Here is a 23,542-nt window from a genome sequence, read left to right as displayed (position 1 = left end):
CTGTCTTCTTCCTATGTGATGGTATATAACCATTACCAAGTAAAAGAAATTTCACAGATTAAGAGTTTCTCCAATGGAAAAAAAAAAGATAAACTATATCACATGCTCTTCTTGTATCCATTGATATACCATGTATTACTTCTTACCTTCTTCAATGCAGTGAAGTGTATCAATGGATTTTTGTAATGTTGATTACAATTCATATGCATATAAACACATGAGTGAAGAACTTATGATTTAGTGTATATAGTATTTAGTTTTTCTAAATATTTGATTCAAATATATAGAACTGATGATGTCGGGTATTATGTTTTGCACAATCTGAAGCACTCAACTTAGTGAAAATTCAGGCTGTAGTGGGGGAATTAGCACTTATTTAAAATTTTACTATATGCCTAGAATTTGCATATGTTATAGTAAAAAATAGTTGACATTTGAAAACCTACCATGTGCCAGGGACAAGTTATAAATAGTTATTATTCTCACTTCATGAGAAAACTGAAGCACAGAGAGGTTAGGTAACTTACCTAAAGCTATACAAACAGTAAGTAGAAAGACTAGGCTCCGAAGCTTCTGATCTCCCCACTCTGTAACAATCCCTCTTAATTATTAGTTTTTCAGTGATGATAATAAATTATGATGATGACAGACAAGAGGAGTTGGGGGTATTATTGCTTAATTCTTTCCTAAAATTTCAACTCAGAACCATAGGGAACTTTTCTATTTGCATGGAAAATTAAAATTTGAATTTACTAGAAAAACCGGGATTCATTTACAGAATTTCATTTTTGGAAAAGTCCTACTATACGAAATTAGGAATGCCACAGGGCAGGTAGATAGAAACAATCTATGTGGAATTTGAAGGTATATTTGCACAATACCAATATAGCTCTAGAGTCTAAGGAAAATGCCACTTAGTCTCACATTCCCAAATTAAATATGTATTTATACTTAAGAATGGATATATTCTTTATTCTAATTTCATGATTTCAAAATGATTCAAGTTGAACGAGGCAAGCTTTGTGAATCTCAAAAAAAAAGTCTGCCTGAAATGAAATATATACATGATACTTCTAGCTTTCAGGGCTTTGAATATAGTTAATAGATTAAAAATCAGAACAAGTCTTTGATGGGAAAAAAAATTTGAAAAGATTTTGCAGTGAAACAGTATGTTTTCTGGACTGAGTAAAAATCAAACAACTTATTTTCTGAAAAATGCTCTCTTTCTTTGTAATATGCCATCTGTTGGGTCATACCAATAGGGTCAAACAGGAAAAAATATTTTAAATTCTTTCAAGACATAACAAAAAGGAATAATTCACCCATCAAATACAAATATACTGTTTTATTCTAAGGGAATATTTCTGTGGTTTCTGCAAGGTGAAAACCCAAGTGTTTAAAAAAACAAAAAAAGAACAGAATGGATAATATAATGTTTTCTCTTGTTTGATATTTTTTCTCCCCTGGGGGGGGGGGGGAATGTAATTTAACATAATTTTAATAAAATTTTAAAAAGCAAATAACCAGATACACATATCAATGGCTATGCTTATGAGGAATGACCAATAATTAATATTTTCTTTTACGAATTAATTCAGGATCTGGACAACTCTGTGGACTAACATGCAGTTGACATCCTGGTACAGCCATTTACCTGGATATTGGCTGTTCTCAATTAAAAGATACAGAATTTTTTTTTCTCTCTGGTTTATAATAGTTTATCTACTATGCCATATATTTGTCTTTCTACAGAAGGGGAAATATTAGTGTTTATATAAACCATAAAATTTGTATAGTGGGGAATACTACACCTGATGTTTCTGGATAGTTTATTGGCAGACTTATCAGACAATCCAACTGTTTTTCCTCCATATCAAACAAGGTCTGGAAGTAAGTTTTCCAGTCAGAAATGACAAACACAGATGGAATTAATCATACAGAACTGGGGCAGATTTACTTCTTTCACATAGTTCTTGGTAACAAAAACAAAATTTGTTACAGGCAGAGGGACAGAGCCATAAGTACACAATGTCAAAAGGCCTACTTTTAACTTTTTATTGTAGTTAAGAGTTTATTTATTGAAAAAAACCCCAAAAAACAAAAACAACCTGTCACCCCCATCTGAAAAATGGGACATACTGTAAAATCTTTCAAGGTTAAAGTTTCTAAGAGGCTTTTTAGACTTCTCTCATTTCCATTAAAGGGTCAAATTAACCTCAGCTAACGAAATTCTGTAATTGGCCAATATCATAAACGCTTTGATTCAAAATTTTGTGGGGAAGAAACAGAATGGAGATGAAGAAGAAGGATCCATATGCCAAACACACCCAGGACTTGCAATCCTCATAGAACTACTAAAACAGCTAGTCTGGAATAATGCTATAAGAAGACCTGCTTGTGGATATGAAAGACAGTCTGTGTCTTTGTATCCTAACCCCAAAATCCTATTTTCAAGTTTCTTAGGGCAACAAGCTCATCTTCCAAATGCTTTATATAGGAATATACTAGGACCTCTTCTACCGTAATCCTGCTAGCTAAGTAACACTGTGTCTTTGTGGAATCACCCACAGGCTTGCCAGAGTAAGGAGAGAGACTCTTCTTTTTGAAATGACAAGGGCCTCCAGAAACTGGTGCAAAAGACAAAATAATAGGAATTATCTGGGAAACAGGAAGATAAAACAATGGGAGAAAAGCTGCCATTTGGGGATAAAATGAAAACAAAAGGAGAACCCCCATTTCTGTGTACCACAGCTCATGCTGTGAGACAGCAGCAATAAAGGCTGACACCCAGAGAAGTGGGCATTTTAGTGGGTTTTCTACAAACGTTTCAAGACACTTGGGGTCTAATGGGCTCCACAGATTTTCTGTGTGCATAATCATTTTGCAGAGTTTCAGCCCCTTGAACTTAATTTACCCACATCCAGACCCACAGCTGAGAAGGCTAGACCCAGAAAGTGAACGGGACACATTACTGCATGAACATCAGTGAAGGCCTTTTTCCCTGATTTGAGGGACCCCATGGCAAAAGCACCAGAGGCTTCTATCCTTCACAGAATTGGCTTGGCAGTGAAAATCAAAATCAAGACCACTTCACTCTCTACCTTTTAAAAGAAGTTGAGTATTTTTATTGGGTCTTCAAGTCTGGGTCCCACAGTCCTCATCTGATGCCACTCTTAGCTCTGTACTGATATCTCCCCTGACTTTTACATAGGGCTTGCCCAAGTAGCCTACTGCAGCCAAGGTTTCACTCCAAAGCTACCTCTCTAAGGTCTAAGGTTACTATGGTAGAGTTTTATACAACAATTTTCCTTAAAAATATTCCACAATTTGTTATTCCCAAACAAAATAAGATTATGCACCACTCAGAGAAATTGGTTAGTCATTCTGAAGATGTCTAAGAACTATATCACTGCCAAAGAACAACATTTCTCAGTTCATATTCTTTCCTTCAATCTTCATTTGTACATCCACACTGTGGTTCACGAGTCGTCTGTTTTCCATTATCTTATAATCAAGTCAAGAGGACTTGGACTTATAGATCGTTTTCCAAAGCTGGATGCATTCACAGTTTGGTGCATACCAACGTGTATGAAAATAGGAACACCACTTCCACTTTAATCTGATAATTCAACATCAGAGTCTTCTGATTTGGCTTTGGCAAGTTCTTCATGTACCTCCCTCACCATGAGAATACGTGTTAACATGGTGTCCAGGGTCCCAGGGTCTATTGGAAACGTGGAGTACCACATGGGGCTATTTGGAACACAGGAGCGCTCAGGTTGAAGGTAAAACACATCATTCCTCTGCTTCACACTTTCAGAACTATCCACAGGAAAAAAAAAGAAAAAGAAAGAAAATTGGGATCAGAGAGTACAGGAAATATGTAACTACTCTTTAAATATAATGGCTCTCAACTTTTCCATACTGTGACTAATAAACAATGTACCCACAGAGATAAATAAGTTTATAGGCATTTATGCTCCAGGAGCAACCTGTAACTCTGTATTTTTTCTCCCACACTCAAGAATCACACTGGATTGAAAGTGAGTATAATGTTAATAGATGACAAAGTGTAAATCTTTCAAACTTTAGTACTTAAAACATTACCAGGAGTAACAAAAAATTCAACTCACATGTGACACTATGGCTGAGAACCACATATCCTCAGTGCCCAATATCCTGGAATGAATCCCAAGAGCACTCAATACACATTATCAAAGAACAAACCTAGTGATTATATTTCTTTGAGAAAAAAATGCTTTAGTGTGGATCTTACAACTCTTTAAAGTCATAAAGTTTCTGTAAGAAAAACACCACTCAAAAAATATCAATTCTTTAAAAATAAATTGTTTTCCTATTTATATAGAGTTAGTACTACAACTTTTCCCCTTCTTTTCTATATAAATAATAAATTCACAGCAGTTTAGATATCACATAAAGTTGAGCAACAGTTGCAAAGATCAAACAATGGCAGTGATTCTTGCTTTTCAAGAGATTTTTGGGGAAAAAATTACCAAGGTAAAGCGATTTGTTTCTTGGTTCAAAATCCAGGCAGATATGAGAATAGGGAAAAAATAAAATTATAAGTAAATCCTTGTTTAGAGTTACAGACCAGCTACATTTCTGAAATCTATAGTATTTTAACTATTTTTTGCAGCGTGCTATATCTAGTTCAGAGGAAAATCACTTACCATTTGGACAGGTAAAACTCATAAAGCCGGACTGGGCATCGTAGAGGGTTGTCAGTATTTTCTGCCATCTCCACACCTACTGGAACCTCATCATCTTCGTTTCGTTTCCTCTTGCCAACAGTTAGTTTATCTTGAGACAGGAAATTATTATCAAAGTATTAGAAAAGTCTTTCTTCGAGTCTTAAGACACCCTATGAGCTTTGCTTCTAGTCACTCCCTCTCCCTTCCTCTCACTTACTCACTCGTTCAACATTTATTGAGGACCTATGGAGGCACCAGATTAGTGCTGGGTTAATCAAACAAAGTCCCTGTCCTGTAAAATTTATGTTTCCCTTCTCACCAAACTGGAGGCAGCATGACAAAAAGCATTGGTGCTTGAGAGTACGTCTCAATTCTGAGCCTGACTTTAAGAGATTTTATTAGGCATAGGGTTGTTAAGCCACAGCAAAATAAAGAGAAAAAAGGGTTCCATATGTTCTTCTATAGTAGAGATCAAGACAGAAGTTGATCTCTTTCTCTGAAAATATTTCTCCTGTGGGGCACCCGTGTCCACTGGGCATTTGTTTAAGTTTCTTTCATTTGCATAGTATTATGAGAAATGAAATCTTTGTTGGGATAAGAAATTCTCAGTAAGTTGACCATTTGATAAGGAAAGAGCAAACCCTTTTCCACCAACAGAATTTTGCAGAGGCCAAGGGTTATCAGAAAGAGGCCAGGGTGAGACTTCCCTGGCAGTCCAGTGGTTAAGACTCTGCGCGTTCCAATGCAGGTGGTGTGGGTTTGATCCCTGGTTGAGGAGCTAAGATCCCACATGCCTTGCGGCCAAAAACCCAACCAAAACATAAAACAGAAGCAATATTGTAACAAATTCAATAAAGACTTTAAAAATGGTCCACATCAAAAAAAAAAAAAAAGTCCACATCAAAAAAAAAAAAAAAATCTTAAAAAAAAAAAAAAAAAGAAAGAAGCCAGGCTGAAGACATGGAAGGTAGGCTGTTTCTTTCCCACTTTCTCCATTCAATTTTCAAGAGAGTAGTAGGTGGATCTGAAAACCTGAGGAAAAAGGTTTTCTTCTTTTTTTTCTGATAGATACTTTTAACAACTGATCCAGAACTTTCCCGAGCTTCCTGTATTAGTTATGACTTAAACAAAAGTCATCCAGTTTTCCATTTAGAGACTACCTAAATAATTTGCTAGCTGCTCATTCAGAAAAAGAAGCTAAATTTATTACCAATCTGGTAAAGCACCTAATCAGAAAACAGGGAAATGTTGCCTCCTTGCCTCTGCCTCCCTGAATTAATATCAATTAAGATCATAAAGTGGGCTATATATAAACACGGTAAAGGAAAGAGGACATGGACACATGGTGAAAAAGTAAGATAATCTTAGTATTTTCTAAAGTAAAGGAGCAACTGAGAAAAAAGTTAACACAACGATGAACATCACATCACAATTATTCTTTACAGATTTTAGTTTCAGTAATTTAAAATTCTCACATTGAAAACATATACTTCACTCTTTTCCCAAGGAATTAACGGCTTGATTTGGGGAATTTTAGAACTTACAATTTTCTTCAAAATTAATAAATGTAATTTCTAGTTCCATAATAACAACATTAATTTTTTAAACATTAAAAACAAACTATTACTTAATAGGCTGTTTTTGGAATGCAAGACCATAAACCTTCTAATAAAACAGTCACTGCTGATATTATTCTACTGTGTATGAAGGCAGTATACTCTAGGTCAGGTTTAAGTTCCTTCATATTTTGACAACGTTAACTAAGACGGAGCACTCTGGTCAAAAAAAAAAAGTTTCAGAAACAGTAGATTTAAAAGTTAAGCAAGTTCCTTTTAACTAGGAATTGACCTATCTGTTGCCTCTAAATCAGTGATTCCCAACCTTGGCTGTATACTTAAATTCCCTGTGAAGTTTTAAAATGCAGATTATCTGGGCTATAGGCCAATTAAATCAGAATTTCTAATTTAAAAGCCAATAAAACAGGACTTCCCTGGCGGTCCACTGGTTAAGACTCTGTGCTTCCACTGCAGGGGGCACAGGTTCGATCCCTGGTCTGGGAACTAAGATCCTACAAGCCATGCAGTACAGCAAGAAAAAAAAAACAACAACAGCAGCATACCGAAGCAAGTGATTCCTCTAATTTTGAGTTGAGCCTTTAACTTGGCCCTGACAATAAAGAAAAGCATTTAAATGTTAAAGCTACACTCTTCCATGTCTAGAATTTGCAATTACTCTTCTGTAATGTGTCTATTTGAATACTAATAAGACTTCAAACAGCAATCTTACAAGAGGGGGACAAGATGGCAGAGTAGGAAGGTCCTGGGCTCATCTCCTTCCATGAACACACCAAAATTACAATTACACATAGAGGAACTATCCCCGAGAAAGACCTGAAGACTGGCAGAAAAGATTTTCCACAACTAAGGATGAAAAGAAAATCCTCATTAAGATGGGTAGGGGGGGTGGAGATGGTATCTGGCCAGGACCCATACCTCTGGCACAGGGATCCACAAGCAGGGAGGAGATCACAACTGTAGAGGTCCTCCTGAGGAGCAAAGGGTCCAAACCCGACACTGAGCTCCCCAGCCTCGGGGGGACCATCACCAGAAAGACAAACCCCCATAACAACTGGCTTTGAAAACCAGTGGGACTTATGTCCAGAGGGCTGTAAGAAACTGAAACTCCACCCTAAAGGGCACATGCAAAAACTCTCTTGCTCCAAGTCCCATTGCAGAGGCAGTGGTTTGAAAAATACCTGGGTCATACATAAAGGAGATTCATTGACTGATTTTAGGTTGTGTGCAGGAGAGTCAGGGATCTTTTGTAATTTTCTCTGGTTATGTAGCCACTGGGCAACACCAGGATTTTTTGTTCACCTTCTACACCAAGCTGGTACAGTGCTGGTGGGCACCATTTATGACTCTCCGCATCTCACCCCAGGTTCACCTGTAGATCCACCCCAGTTGGCACTCCTCCAAAGCAACTCCCTACGCTATCATACTCAGCAGGTGGCTTCAGCAAGCACTAGAGCCCAAAGCATCCCACCATCCTGCCACTCCCAGCAGACTCCCTCAGCTGGTACTGGAGCCCCTCCAAAAGCAGCTCCCACCCTAGGAGATGGCCCCACACACCAGAGTACCTGCAAGAGTCACAGCTGGGCATTACAGCCAGCTGTGTCAGGGGCCAGCACTGCACACTAGCACACCCGCAGCCATCATGGCCCAGCCACAACAGGAGGGTGCATGCAGCCTTGTGCTACTGGGCCTCATAGGATACCTTTTACATAAAGCTATGCTTTTAAGAATGGGAGATGTAGCTGATCTATCTAGTACATAGAAACAAACACAGAGAGCTAGGAAAACTGAGGAGACAAAGGAATTGTTCCAAAGGGAAGAACAAGACAAAAACCTTAAAAAAAACAAAAAAACAAAAAAAGAACTAAACAAAACAAAGATAGACAATCTACAAGATAAAGAGTTCAAAATAATGGTCATAAAGATACTAACCGAATTCAGGAGAAGAATTGAGGACCACTGTGAGACCTTCAATGAAGAGATAAAGAAAATAAAAAAGAACCAATCAGAGATAAAGAATACAATGACTGAAATGAAAAATCCACTAGAGGGAATCAACAGCAGATTAGATGAAGCAGAAGAATGGATCAGTGACCTGGAAGAAAGAGTGGAAGAAATCACCCCACTGGAACAACAAAAGGAAAAAAAACCTGAGGATAGCTTACCTCTGGGGACAACATCAAGCATACTAACATTTGCATTATAAGGACTCCAGAAGGAAGAGAGAAAAAGAAACAGAAAACTTATATGAAGAAAAAATGGATGAAAACTTGACTAACCTGGAGAAGTCATCCAATTTCAGGAAACAGAGAGTCCCAAACAATATGAACCCAAAGAAACCCACACCAAGAGACATTATAATTAAAATGTCAAAAGTTAAAGATAGAGAGAGAATATTTAAAGCAGCAAGAGAAAAACAACTAGTTGCATATAGGGGAGCCCGCATAAGACCATCAGCTGGCTTTTCAGCAGAAACTTTACAGGCCAGAAGGGAATGGCATGAGATGTTCAAAATGCTGAAAGGAAAAAATTTACAACCAAGAATACTCTATCTGTCAAGATTATCATTCAGAATTAAAGGAGAAATAAAGTTTCCCAGAGAAGCATAAACTAAAAGAGTTTATCATTACTAAACTGACCTTACAATAAACGTTCAAGGGACTTCTTTAAACATAAGAAAAGGCCATAACTAGAAATATGAAAATTATGGAAGAAAAAAAATCTCAATGTAAAGGCAAACATATAGTAAAGGTAGTAAATCAACCACCTATGTACCTAGTATGAAGATTAAAAAAGTAGTGAATATACAAAATTTTTAAAAAGTAAAGTATGTCAAAAACATAAAAGGTGAGGGGGGTAGTAAAAATGTAGTACTTTTAGAATGCACTCAAACTTAAGCAACCATCAACTTAAAATAGACTGCTATATACATAAGTTGTTATATAACAGCCTTATGATAACCACAAACTGAAACCCAATAACAGACATACACACAAAAAAGAAAAAAGAATACAAACATAACACTAAAAAGCCATCAAATCGCAAAGGAAGAGAGCAAGAGAAAAAGAAACAGACAAGAACAATACAACCAACCAGAAAACAATGAACAAAATGGTAATAAGTACATACCTATCAGTAATTACTTTACATGTAAATAGACTAAATGCTGCAATCTAAAGACACAGGGTGGCTGACTGGATACCAAAATAAGATCCATATATATGCTGCCTACCAGAGACTCACTTCAGATCTAAAGAAAACACACAGACTGAAAGCAAGGGGATAGAAAAAGATATTCCATGCAAATGGAAATGAAAAGACAGCTCCGGTGGCAATACTCATATCGGATGAAACAGACTTTAAAACAAAGAGACAAAGAAGGACACTGCATAATGATAAAGGGATCAATCCAACAATAAGAAGAAACACTTGTATATATGTATGCATCCTATACAGGAGCACCTAAATATATAAAGCAAATATTAAGAGACAAAAAAGGAGAAAGTGACAGTAACACACTAACAGTAGGGGACTTTAACACTCCACTTACATCAATGAACAGAGCATCCAAACACAAAATAAATACAGAAACATAGGCCTTAAATGACACATCTGACCAGATGGACTTAATAAATAGTACATTCCACCCCAAAATAGCATAACATTCTTTTCAAGTACACATGGAACATTCTCCAGGATAGATCACGTTAGGCTACAAAACAAATCTCAGTAAGTTTTTTTTTTTTAAAGATTTTTTTTTAAAATTTTTATTATTATTTATTTTTGGCTGTGTTGGGTCTTCGTTTCTGTGCGAGGGCCTTCTCCAGTTGCCGCAAGCAGGGGTCACTCTTCATCGCCGTGCGCGGGCCTCTCACTGTCGCGGCCTCTCTTGTTGCGGAGCACAAGCTCCAGAGGCGCAGGCTCAGTAATTGTGGCTCACGGGCCTAGCCGCTCCGCGGCATGTGGGATCTTCCCAGACCAGGGCTCGAACCCGTGTCCCCCGCATTGGCAGGCAGATTCTCAACCACTGCGCCACCAGGGAAGCCCCTCAGTAAGTTTTAAGAAAACTGAGACAGGAGGGAGGTGGGAGAAGATGGCGGAAGAGTAAGACGCGGAGATCACCTTCCTTCCCACAGATACAGTAGAAATACATCTACACGTGGAACTGCTCCTAGAGAACACCCACTGAACGCTGGCAGAAAACGTCATACCTCCCAAAAGGCAAGAAACTCCCCCCGTACTCGGGTAGGGCAAAAGAAAAAAGAAATAACAGAGACAAAAGAATAGGGACGGCACCTGCACCAGTGGGAGGGAGCTGTGAAGGAGGAAAGATTTCCACACACTAGGAAGGACCTTCGCGGGCAGAGACTGTGGGTGGCAGAGGGGGGAAGCTTCGGAGCTACGGAGGAGAGCGCAGCAACAGGGGTGCGGAGGGCAAAGCGGAGAGACTCCCGCACGGAGGCTCGGCGCCGAGCAGCACTCACCAGCCCGAGAGGCTTGTCTGCTCACCCGCCGGGGCGGGCGGGGGCTGGGAGCTGAGGCTCAGGCTTCGGTCGGATCGCAGGGAGAGGACTGGGGTTGGCGGCGTGAACACAACCTGAAGGGGTTAGCGCACCACAGCTGGCTGGGAGGGAGACCGGGAAAAACTCTGCAGCTGCCGAAGAGGCAAGAGACTTTTTCTTGCTTCTTTGTTTCGCGGTGCGCAAGGAGAGGGGATTCAGAGCACCGCCTAAATGAACTCCAGAGACTGGCACGAGCCGCGGCTATCAGCGCGGACCCCAGAGGCGGGCGCGAGCCGCAGCTAACAGCGCAGAACCCAGAGACAGGCGCGAGCCGCGGTTATCAGCGTGGAACCCAGAGATGGGCGTGAGACGCTGGGGCTGCTGCTGCCGCCTCCAAAAATCCTGTGTGCGAGCACAGGTCACTCTCCACACCGTCCCTCCCGGGAGCCTGTGCAGCCCGCCACTGCCAGGGTCCCGTGATCCAGGGACAACTTCCCCGGGAGAACGCACTGCGCGCCTCAGGCTGGTGCAACATCACGCCGGCCTCTGACGCCGCAGGCTCGCCCCGCCTCCTCTATACCCCTCCCTCCCCGCGGCCTGGGTGAGCCAGAGCCCGCGAAGCAGCTGCTCCTTTAACCCCGTCCTGTCTGGGCGGGGAACAGACACCCTCAGGCGACCTACACGCAGAGGCGGGTCCAAATCCAAAGCTGAACCGCAGGAGCTGTGCGAACAGGGAAGAGAAGGGGAAATCTCTCCCAGCAGCCTCAGAAGCAGCGGATTAAAGCTCCACAAACAACTTGATGTGCCTGCATCTGCTGAATACCTGAATAGACAATGAATCAGCCCAAATTCAGGAGGTGGACTCTGGGAGCAGGAGATATTAATTTTTCCCCTTTTCCTTTTTTTCTGAGTGTATATGTATATGCTTCTGGGTGAGATTTTGTCTGTATAGCTTTGCTTTATAATAGCTTTATTTTACTTCACTATATTATAGCCTCTTTCTTTCTTTCTATTTTTTCTCCCTTTTACTCTGAGCCATGTGGACGAAAGGCTCTTGGTGCTCCAGCCAGGCATTAGGGCCGTACCTCTGAGGTGGGAGAGCCAACTTCAGGACACTGGTCCACAAGAGACCTCCCAGCTCCACGTAATACCAAACGGCAAAAATCTCTCAGAGATCTCCATCTCAACATCAAGACCCAGCATCACTCAATGACCAGCAAGCTACAGTGCTGGACACCTTATGCCAAACAACTAGCAAGACAGGAACACAGCCCCATCCATTAGCAGAGAGGCTGCCTAAAATCATAATAAGGCCACAGACACCCCAAAATGCACCACCAGACGTGGACGTGCCCACCAGAAAGACAAGATCCAGCCTCATCCACCAGAACTCAGGCACTAGTTCCCTCCACCAGGAAGCCTACACAACCCACTGAACCAACCTTAGCCACTGGGGACAGATACCAAAAACAACGGGAACTACGAACCTGCAGCCTGTGAAAAGGAGACCCCAAACACAGTAAGATAAGCAAAATGAGACGACAGAAAAACACACAGCAGATGAAGGAACAGGGTCAAAACACACCAGACTTAACAAATGAAGAGGAAATAGGTAGTCTACCTGAAAAAGAATTCAGAATAATGATAGTAAGGATGATCCAAGATCTGGGAAATAGAATAGACAAAATGCAAGAAACATTTAACAAGGACGTAGAAGAACTAAAGAGGAACCAAGCAATGATGAAAAACACAATAAATGAAATTAAAAATACTCTAGATGGGATCAGTAGCAGAATAACTGAGGCAGAAGAAAGGATAAGTGACCTGGAAGATAAAATGGTGGAAATAACTACTGCAGAGCAGGATAAAGAAAAAAGAATGAAAAGAACTGAGGACAGTCTCAGAGACCTCTGGGACAACATTAAACGCACCAACATTCGAATTATAGGGGTCCCAGAAGAAGAAGAGAAAAAGAAAGGGACTGAGAAAATATTTGAAGAGATTATAGTTGAAAACTTCCCTAATATGGGAAAGGAAATAGTTAATCAAGTCCTGGAAGCACAGAGAGTCCCATACAGGATAAACCCAAGGAGAAACACGCCAAGACACATATTAATCAAACTGTCAAAAATTAAATATAAGGAAAACATATTAAAAGCAGCAAGGGAAAAAACACAAATAACACGCAAGGGAATCCCCATAAGGTTAACATCTGATCTTTCAGCAGAAACTCTGCAAGCCAGAAGGGAGTGGCAGGATATACTTAAAGTGATGAAGGAGAAAAACCTACAACCAAGATTACTCTACCCAGCAAGGATCTCATTCAGATTTGATGGAGAAATTAAAACCTTTACAGACAAGCAAAAGCTGAGAGAGTTCAGCACCACCAAACCAGCTTTACAACAAATGCTATAGGAACTTCTCTAGGCAAGAAACACAAGAGAAGGAAAACACCTACAATAACAAACCCAAAACATTTAAGAAAATGGGAACAGGAACATACATATCGATAATTACCTTGAATGTAAATAGATTAAATGCTCCCACCAAAAGACACAGGCTGGCTGAATGGATACAAAAACAAGACCCGTATATATGCTGTCTACAAGAGACCCACTTCAGACCTAGAGACACATACAGACTGAAAGTGAGGGGATGGAAAAAGATATTCCATGCAAATGGAAATCAAAAGAAAGCTGGAGTAGCAATTCTCATATCAGACAAAATAGACTTTAAAATAAAGACTATTACAAGAGACAAAGAAGGACACTATATAATGATCAAGGGATCGATCCAAGAGGAAGGTATAACAATTGTAAATATTTATGCACCCAACATAGGAGCACCTCAATACATAAGGCAAATACTAACAGCCATAAAAGGGGAAATCGACAGCAACACAATCATAGTAGGGGACTTTAACACCCCACTTTCACCAATGGACAGATCATCCAAAATGAAAATAAATAAGGAAACACAAGCTTTAAATGATACATTAAACAAGATGGACTTAATTGATATTTATAGGACATTCCACCCAAAAACAACAGAATACACATTTTTCTCAAGTGCTCATGGAACATTCTCCAGGATAGATCATATCTTGGGTCACAAATCAAGCCTTGGTAAATTTAAGAAAATTGAAATCGTATCAAGTATCTTTTCCGACCACAACGCTATGAGACTAGATATCAATTACAGGAAAAGATCTGTAAAAAATACAAACACATGGAGGCTACACAATACACTACTTAATAACGAAGTGATCACTGAAGAAATCAAAGGGGAAATCAAAAAATACCTAGAAACAAATGACAATGGAGATACGACGACCCAAAACCTATGGGACGCAGCAAAAGCAGTGCTAAGAGGGAAGTTTATAGCAATACAAGCCTACCTCAAGAAACAGGAAACATCTCGAATAAACAACCTAACCTTGCACCTAAAGCAATTAGAGAAAGAAGAACAAAAAACCCCAAAAGCCAGCAGAAGGAAAGAAATCATAAAGATTAGGTCAGAGATAAATGAAAAAGAAATGAAGGAAACAATAGCAAAAATCAATGAAACTAAAAGCTGGTTCTTTGAGAAGATAAACAAAATTGATAAACCATTAGCCAGACTCATCAAGAGAAAAAGGGAGAAGACTCAAATCAATAGAATTAGAAATGAAAAAGGAGAAGTAACCACTGACACTGCAGAAATACAAACGATCATGAGCGATTACTACAAGCAACTCTATGCCAATAAAATGGACAACCTGGAAGAAATGGACAGATTCTTAGAAATGCACAAACTGCCGAGACTGAACCAGGAAGAAATAGAAAATATGAACAGACCAATCACAAGCACTGAAATTGAAACTGTGATTAAAAACCTTCCAACAAACAAAAGCCCAGGACCAGATGGCTTCACAGGCGAATTCTATCAAACATTTAGAGAAGAGCTAACACCTATCTTTCTCAAACTCTTCCAAAATATTGCAGAGGGAGGAACACTCCCAAACTCATTCTACGAGGCCACCATCACCCTGATACCAAAACCAGACAAAGATGTCACAAAGAAAGAAAACTACAGGCCAATATCACTGATGAACATAGATGCAAAAATCCTCAACAAAATACTAGCAAAGAGAATCCAACAGCACATTAAAAGGATCATACACCATGATCAAGTGGGGTTTATCCCAGGAATGCAAGGATTCTTCAACATATGCAAATCAATCAATGTGATACACCATATTAACAAATTGAAGGAGAAAAACCATATGATCATCTCAATAGATGCAGAGAAAGCTTTCGACAAAATTCAACACCCATTTATGATAAAAGCCCTGCAGAAAGTAGGCATAGAGGGAACTTTCCTCAACATAATAAAGGCCATATATGACAAACCCACGGCCAACATCGTCCTCAATGGTGAAAAACTGAAACCATTTCCACTAAGATGAGGAACAAGACAAGGTTGCCCACTCTCACCACTATTATTCAACATAGTTTTGGAAGTGTTAGCCACAGCAATCAGAGAAGACAAAGAAATAAAAGGAATCCAAATCGGAAAAGAAGAAGTAAAGCTGTCACTATTTGCAGATGACATGATACTATACATAGAGAATCCTAAAGATGCTACCAGAAAACTCCTAGAGCTAATCAATGAATTTGGTAAAGTAGCAGGATACAAAATTAATGCACAGAAATCTCTTGCATTTCTATACACTAATGACGAAAAATCTGAAAGTGAAATTAAGAAAACACTCCCGTTTACCATTGCAACAAAAAGAATAAAATATCTAGGAATAAACCTACCTAAGGAGACAAAAGACCTGTATGCAGAAAATTATAAGACACTGATGAAAGAAATTAAAGATGATACAGATAGATGGAGAGATATACCATGTTCCTGGATTGGAAGAATCAACATTGTGAAAATGACTCTACTACCCAAAGCAATCTACAGATTCAATGCAATCCCTATCAAACTACCACTGGCATTTTTCACAGAACTATAACAAAAAATTTCACAATTTGTATGGAAACACAAAAGACCCCGAATAGCCAAAGCAATCTTGAGAACGAAAAATGGAGCTGGGGGAATCAGGCTCCCTGACTTCAGACTATATTACAAAGCTTCAGTAATCAAGACAGTTTGGTACTGGCACAAAAACAGAAATATAGATCAATGGAACAGGATAGAAAGCCCAGAGATAAACCCACACACATATGGTCACCTTATCTTTGATAAAGGAGGCAAGCATATACAGTGGAGAAAAGACAGCCTCTTCAATAAGTGGTGCTGGGAACATTGGACAGCTACATGTAAAAGTATGAAATTAGAACACTCCCTGACACCATGCACAAAAATAAACTCAAAATGGATTAAAGACCTAAGTGTAAGGGCAGACACTATCAAACTCTTAGAGGAAAACATAGGCAGAACACTCTATGACATACATCACAGCAAGATTCTTTTTGACCCAGCTCCCAGAGAAATGGAAATAAGAACACAAATAAACAAATGGGACCTAATGAAACTTAAAAGCTTTTGCACAGCAAAGGAAACCATAAACAAGACCAAAAGGCAACCATCAGAATGGGAGAAAATATTTGCAAATGAAGCAACTGACAAAGGATTAATCTCCAAGATTTGCAAGCAGCTCATGCAGCTCAATAACAAAAAAACGAACAACCCAATCCAAAAATGGGCAGAAGACCTAAATAGACATTTCTCCAAAGAAGATATACAGATGGCCAACAGACACATGAAAGAATGCTCAACGTCATTAATCATTAGAGAAATGCAAATCAAAACTACAATGAGATATCATCTCACACCGGTCAGAATGGCCATCATCAAAAAATCTAGAAACAATAAATGCTGGAGAGGGTGTGGAGGAAAGGGAACACTCTTGCACTGTTGGTGGGAATGTAAATTGATACAGCCACTATGGAGAACAGTATGGAGGTTCCTTAAAAAACTACAAATAGAACTACCATACGACCCAGCAATCCCACTACTGGGCATATACCCTGAGAAAACCATAGGTCAAAAAGAGTCATGTACCAAAATGTTCATTGCAGCTCTATTTACAATAGCCAGGACATGGAAGCAACCTAAATGTCCATCGACAGATGAATGGCTAAAGAAGATGTGGCACATATATACAATGGAATATTACTCAGCCATAAAAAGAAATGAAATGGAGGTATTTGTAATGAGGTGGATGGAGTTAGAGTCTGTCATACAGAGTGAAGTAAGTCAGAAAGAGAAAAACAAATACAGTATGCTAACACATATATACGGAATCTAAGGAGGAAAAAAAAAAAAAAAAAAGGCCATGAAGAACCTAGTGGCAAGACGGGAATAAAGACACAGACCTACCAGAGAATGGACTTGAGGATATGGGGAGGGGGTGGGGTGAGATGTGACAGGGTAAGAGAGTGTCATGGACATATATACACTACCAAATGTAAAATAGATAGCTAGTGGGAAGCTGCCGCATAGCACAGGGAGATCAGCTCGGTGCTTTGTGACCACCTAGAGGGGTGGGATGGGGAGGGTGGGAGGGAGGGAGATGCAAGAGGGAAGAGAAATGGGAACATATTGTATATGTATAACTGATTCACTTTGCTATAAAGCAGAAGCTAACACACCATTGTAAGGCAATTATACTTCAATAAAGATGCTTAAAAAAAAAAAAGAAAAAGAAAACTGAAATCACATTAAGTACCTTTCCTAACCACAATGGTACCAGACTAGAAATCAACTAAAAGAAAAACACTGGCAAAAACAAATATGTGGAGTCTAAATAACACGCTACTAAACAACCAATGGATCACTGAAGAAATCAAAGAGGAAATCAAAAAATACTTTGAGACAAAATCTATGGGATGCAGCAAAAACAGTTCTAAGAGAGAAATTTATAGCAATATAGGTCTACCTTAGGAAACAAGAAAAATCTCAAATAATCTAACCTTACACCTAAAGGAACTAGAAAAAGAACAACCAAAACCCGAAATTAGCAGAAGGAAGGAAATGATAAAGATCAAAATGAAAATAAATGAAACAGAGACTAAAAAAAAAAAAAAAATAGAAAAGAGCCTGTCCTTTGAAAAGATGAACATAATTGACAAACCTTTAGCCAGATTCATCAAGAAAAAAAAAAGAGAGAGCCCAAATAAAACGAAAAATGAAACAGAAGTTACAATTGACACCACAGAAATACAACAGATCATAAGAGATTACGATGAACAACTATACGCCAACAGATTGGACAACCTAGAGGAAATGGATAAATTCCTAGAAACATACTATCTTTCAAGACGAAATCAGGCAAGAAATAGAAAACATGAACAGACCAATTACCAATAATGAAACTGAATCAGTAATCATAAAACTCCCAACAAACAAAAGTCTGGAACCAGATGGCTTTACAGATGAATTCTATCAAACATTTAAAGAAGAGTTAATACCTGTCTGTCTCAAGCTATTCCAAAACATAGAAGAGAAAGGAACTGTTCCAAACTCATTCTACAAGGCCAGCATGATACCAAAACCAGACAAAGACACCAAAGAAATAAAATGACAGGCCAATATCGCTGATAAACACAAATGCAAAAATCCTCAACAAGATATCAGCAAACTAAAAGGATCGTATACCATGAGCAAGTGGGATTTATCCCAGGGATGCAAGGATGGATCAATATTCACAAATCAACATGATATACCACATTAACAAAATGAAGGACACAAAGCACAAGATCATCTCAATAGATGCAGAAAAAGCTTTTGAAAAAATTCAACATCTATTTCTGATAAAAACTCTCAACAAAGTGGCTACAGAGGGAATATACCGCAACATAATAAATGCCATGTATGACAAACTCACAGCTAACATCATACTCAATGGTGAAAAGCTGAAACTATTTCCTCTAAGATTAGGAATAAGACAAGGATGCCCACTCTTGCCACTTTCATTCAACATAGTATTAGAAGTCCTAGACATGGCAATCAGATAAGAAGAGGAAATTTTAAAAATCCAAACTGGAAAGGAAGAAGTAAAACCACCACCATCTGCAGATGACATGATACTGTATACAGAATATTCTAAAGACATTACCAAAAAACTATCAGAATAAATAAATTCAGTAAATACATTTTACAGGATACAAAATATCAGAAATCTTTTGCATTTCTATACACTCATGACGATCTATCAGAAAGAGAAATGAAGAAAACAATCCCATTTACAATTGCATCAAAAATAATAAAATACCTAGGAATAAATTTAACCAAAGAGGTGAAAGACCTGTACTCTAAAAACTGTAAGACACTGATGAAAGAAATCAAAGACAACACAAATAAATGAAAAGATACACCATGCTCATGGATTGAAAGAATTAATAGTGTTAAAATGTCCATCCCAAAATAACTTACAGATTCAATGCAATGCTATCAAAATACCAGTGGCATTTTTCACAAAAATAGAGCAGATACTCCTAAAATTTATATGGAACCACAAAAGACTCCAAATAGCGAAAGCTATCTTGAGTAAGAAGAACAAAGCTGGAGGTTCACACACCCTGACTTCAAACTACAGTTGACCCTTAAACAACACAAGTTTGAACAATGTGGATCCACTTATACATGGATTTTTTTCAATAATTAGATACTACAGTACTATACAATCATGGCTGTTTGAATCTGCAGATGTGAAACTGTGGATAAGGAGGGCTGACTGTAAAATTATATGCGGATTTTGGACTGTGAGTAGGGTTGGTGGTCCAACCTACGTATTGTTTAAGGGTCAACTGCATACCACAAAGCCACAGTAATCAAAACGGTATGACAGTGGCACAAAAACAAACACACAGATCAATGGAACAGAATAGCTAGCCCAGACATAAACCCATGCTTATATGGCCAATTAACGTATGACAAAGGAAGCAAGAATATACAATGGGGAAAGGACAGACTCTTCAGTAAATGGAGTTGAGAAAACTGGACAGCTACATGGAAAAGAATGAAACTGGACCACTTTTTTCACATCATATACAAAATTAAACTCAAAATGGATTACAGACTTAAACGTTAAGAACTGAAACCATAAAAGTCCTAGAAGAAAACACAGGCAGGAAACTTCGACATCAGTTTTAGTAAAATTTTTTGGGTCTGTCCCCTCAGGTAAAGACAACCAAAGCAAAAATAAACAAATGGGACCACATCAAACTAAAAGGATTTTGCACAGCAAAGGAAACCCTTAACAAAATGAAAAGGCAACCTACTGAATGGGAGAGGACAGTTGCAAATTATTTATCTGGAAAGGGGTTAATATCCAAAATGTATAAAGAACTCAGAGAACTCAATATCCAAAAAACAAACAAACAAAAAATGCAATTAAAAAATGGGCAGAGGATCTGAATAGCCATTCCCAAAAGGGACATACAGATTGCCAACAGACACACGGAAAGATGCTCCACATCACTAATCATCAGGGAAATGCAAGTCAAAACCAAAATGAGATAACGCCTCACACTTGTCAGAATGAATATCATGAAAGGGACAAGAGATATCAAGTGTTGGCGAGGATGTGTAAAAAGCAGAACACTCATGCACTGTTGGTGGGAATATAAACTGGTGCAGCCATTGTGAAAAACAGTATGGAGTTTCCTCAAAAATTAAACATAGAACTACCATATGATCCAGCAATTCTACTTCTGGGTATTTTTTACCCAAAGAAAACAAAAACACTAATTCAAAAAGATATGTATGCACCCCATGTCCATTGCAGCATTATTGATAATAGCCAAAACATGCAAGTGTCCATCAACAGAATGGATTCAGTCAGCTATAAAAAAGAATGAAATCTTGCCATTTGTGACAACATAGAGGGTGTTATGCTAAGTGAAACAAGTCAGTGAGAAAAAGAAAAATACCGTATGATTTCACCTATATGTAGAATATAAAAAATAAAACAAATGAACAAACAAAACAGAAACAGACTCACAGCTACAGAGAACAAACTGGTGGTTGCCAGAGGGAAGAGGGGTGGGGGATGGGCAAAATAAGTGAAGGGGATTAAGAGGAACAGACTTCCAGTTATAAGATAAGGCACAAGGTAACATACAGCATAAGGAATATGGCCAATAATATTGTAATAACTTTGTACGGAGACAGTTACTAGACTTATCAGGGTGATCATTTCATAATGTATTTAAAGGTTAAGTCTCTATGTTGCACACCTGAAACTAACATAATATTGTACATCAACTATACTTAATTGAAAAAAAAAGAATGAAAGAAAGAAATCTTAATAACTCCACCACACACCTGGTTCTGTCTCCTGCTTTTGTGAAGGTGGGAAGAACCTCAGATATGTCATCTTGGTACTGTACTTCAGAGTCCTGGTCCGTCTCATCACATGGGCAAAGGAAAGCTTCAAGTGCTCAGTAACATTCTTTAGTTGAAAGTATTTGGTATTGAAGAAAAGGAGGGTGTTCAAGAGGACGATTGGTGAGTAAGCACCCAGCTGTTTGCACTCCCACAAATGCTCTTCTTCAATGCGAGAGAACATGTAACCTGAACAGAAGAAAGGGGAAAAAGAAACAGTACTAAGCTCCTGCTAAATGGGACTAAGTAATTTCTCTAATCCTCAGACAGGAAGATACTAAGGAAAAGACTGTTCCTCCCTTTCTCCCTCTTCCTCATACAGAAAAATAGAAAAAGCACTGCAAAGAAAAGGGCAGATGATTCCACTGAAGCAGACATCGTGAGCACTCCCCTGAAACAGTTTTAATCTATTGTTATTTTAGACCAGGGGTTGGTAAACTTCTTCTGTGAAGAGCCAGATGGTAAACATATTAAGCACTGTGGGCCATAAGGGCTTTGAAAACAACTTTGTTGTTGTAAAAGATAAGGAAGTGTAGACAATACATAAACAAATAGGTGTGGCTATTTGTAAAATTTATTTATAGAAACAAATTTGAATTTCATTCAATTTTCACATGCCACAAAATATTTTTCTTTAATTTTTTTCCCAACTATTTAGAAAGGTAAAAAATATTTTTAGCTCATGTACTATACGGAAGCAGGCAGCAGGCCTGATCTGGCCCATGAGCTGCAGTTTGCAGACTCCTGTTTGAGATCATTCTGTTTACTGTTAACTGGTTCAGTTTTATTTGGCTAATATGTCTAGAGGGCAGATAGCTCCCTCTCTCCCTCCTATCTCTTCTTATTTTAAATTTATATTAAGAGCGATTACTTCACGATAACTTATCTGGATTTTTCTTGAAAAGCAGAGGTCAGAAAAATTAAAATAAGTATACTTTTAAATGCACCTTCCTCATGATACCCCTTAAACACAGGTCTTTCCTAACGTTTTCTCCCCAATCCTCTTTGTTGCTGCTTCTGCATTCTATTCCTGGAAGACTATCCATGAACACAGATTTATTACTTCCAAATCTATGTCTCTAGCCCGCTCTTTGAATGCTAAATGCATCATGCCACCGCATTGCTCATAATGCTTCAAAGGTGCCCTGTAGCCCAACAGAAAGGGCACACATTTCTGGGCATCACATTCAACCTCTCCATTCATAGCCAAGGAGCATGAGACCAGGAGTGAATTAGGGACTTGTCCAAAGACATATGGTCATAGACAATTCAAGGATGAAGACTTAACTCTCTTTAACAACCAGTTCAGGGTACTTTTTATAAACCACTGAAAAAGGTCCACTGCTAACAGAGTCTCAAAGTAGCATATGTGCCAGCTACTGATACCATGTACAACTTTACCAAAACTACCAGATCAAAAATTGTTTCTAAAAAGTAAATGTAACCTTCAGTTGTTTTTTATATTCAATAGTTAGTATCTATTCATGTACTGTATGGAAGGTATAGTTTTACTAAAATAATTGATAATAAACCAAAGACTTTCTCCTCAAAAGTCCACATATGTTATAAATCAAGACAAATATAAAATGAACAATTTATAAAAAGAGAATCACAAAAGAAGCAATTTAAGAAGGCATATCATGAAAAGAATCAAAATATAATCATCCTACCATTAGGAAGTATTGTAGGTTCCCATATTTTCAAGAGTTTGGTAAGTTCAATCATAAATCTGGAATAGGGCTCAGTAAAAATGTTATCTATTCTACCATTTTCAAACAGGTACTACAAGAGAAAAAAATGGAAACATATATGTTGATACAAAAAAAACCACAAGTTTTTAAAAAGAATATTTTTAGGAATATAGTTTACCCTTAGTTTTTGTCCTTACAATACTGTGAACCATTTTAAGGATACAGTTAAAACACCAGAATTTAAGCTAAAGATCCTTTTCACATGAATTAACATTATCTTGAGCACTGAGCTTGTAAGGCAAAGTATTCTATTTCCTTTTAAAAACATGAATGGTATAAAATAATTATAATAATTTAAGTACCTTTTAGTTAGTTAATAAAACTGATATACTAAAAATTGGTCCTAATTCAAATTTCTCAAATCATTTTTCTAATTCTCAGGTGTGCTCTTAGCAGCTTTTGTTTGTTTTTTAGCCTAGTTATAAGATGACTTCCTGAAAATAATATAGTTAGCTAGTGTCAGATAACCTGAGGCTATCCAAAATTTAAAACTATTTATTTGGAGGCTTCTAACCACAGTTCTCAATTCTCTGCCTCACAAGCCAGCCTTCAAAAAGTTCAAGTCTAATTATAGAACTTAAAAGTATGCTAATTATAACCATCAAGAATCATATCACAGG

General features: G+C 38.2%; 1 protein-coding gene across 10 annotated transcripts in view; it reads right to left on the bottom strand.

The window, feature by feature from the left end:
• Positions 1–1,812: 1,812 nt before the first annotated feature.
• ZMYM4 (zinc finger MYM-type containing 4) overlaps positions 1,813–23,542 on the bottom strand; it is a 180,362-nt gene continuing 158,632 nt past the window's right edge. For 9 of the 10 annotated variants that reach the window (XM_057553943.1, XM_057553920.1, XM_057553941.1 and 6 more), the window contains 4 exons: positions 22,842–22,953; positions 21,112–21,360; positions 4,692–4,821; positions 1,813–3,822 (listed from right to left, as the gene is read on the bottom strand). In XM_057553943.1, the coding sequence (XP_057409926.1) occupies positions 3,615–3,822; positions 4,692–4,821; positions 21,112–21,360; positions 22,842–22,953 (699 nt within the window). In that variant the 3' untranslated portion in view covers positions 1,813–3,614. Of the gene's footprint in view, positions 3,823–3,934; positions 4,180–4,691; positions 4,822–21,111; positions 21,361–22,841; positions 22,954–23,542 lie in introns of those variants that run through there. The other variant, XM_057553937.1, reaches the window with a different exon arrangement.

This window comes from Balaenoptera acutorostrata, chromosome 1 (assembly GCF_949987535.1).
Source record: "Balaenoptera acutorostrata chromosome 1, mBalAcu1.1, whole genome shotgun sequence".
Classification (NCBI taxonomy): domain Eukaryota; kingdom Metazoa; phylum Chordata; class Mammalia; order Artiodactyla; family Balaenopteridae; genus Balaenoptera; species Balaenoptera acutorostrata.
Note: the sequence above shows the minus strand (reverse complement) of the source record. Positions and strands in the feature narration are given on the sequence as shown.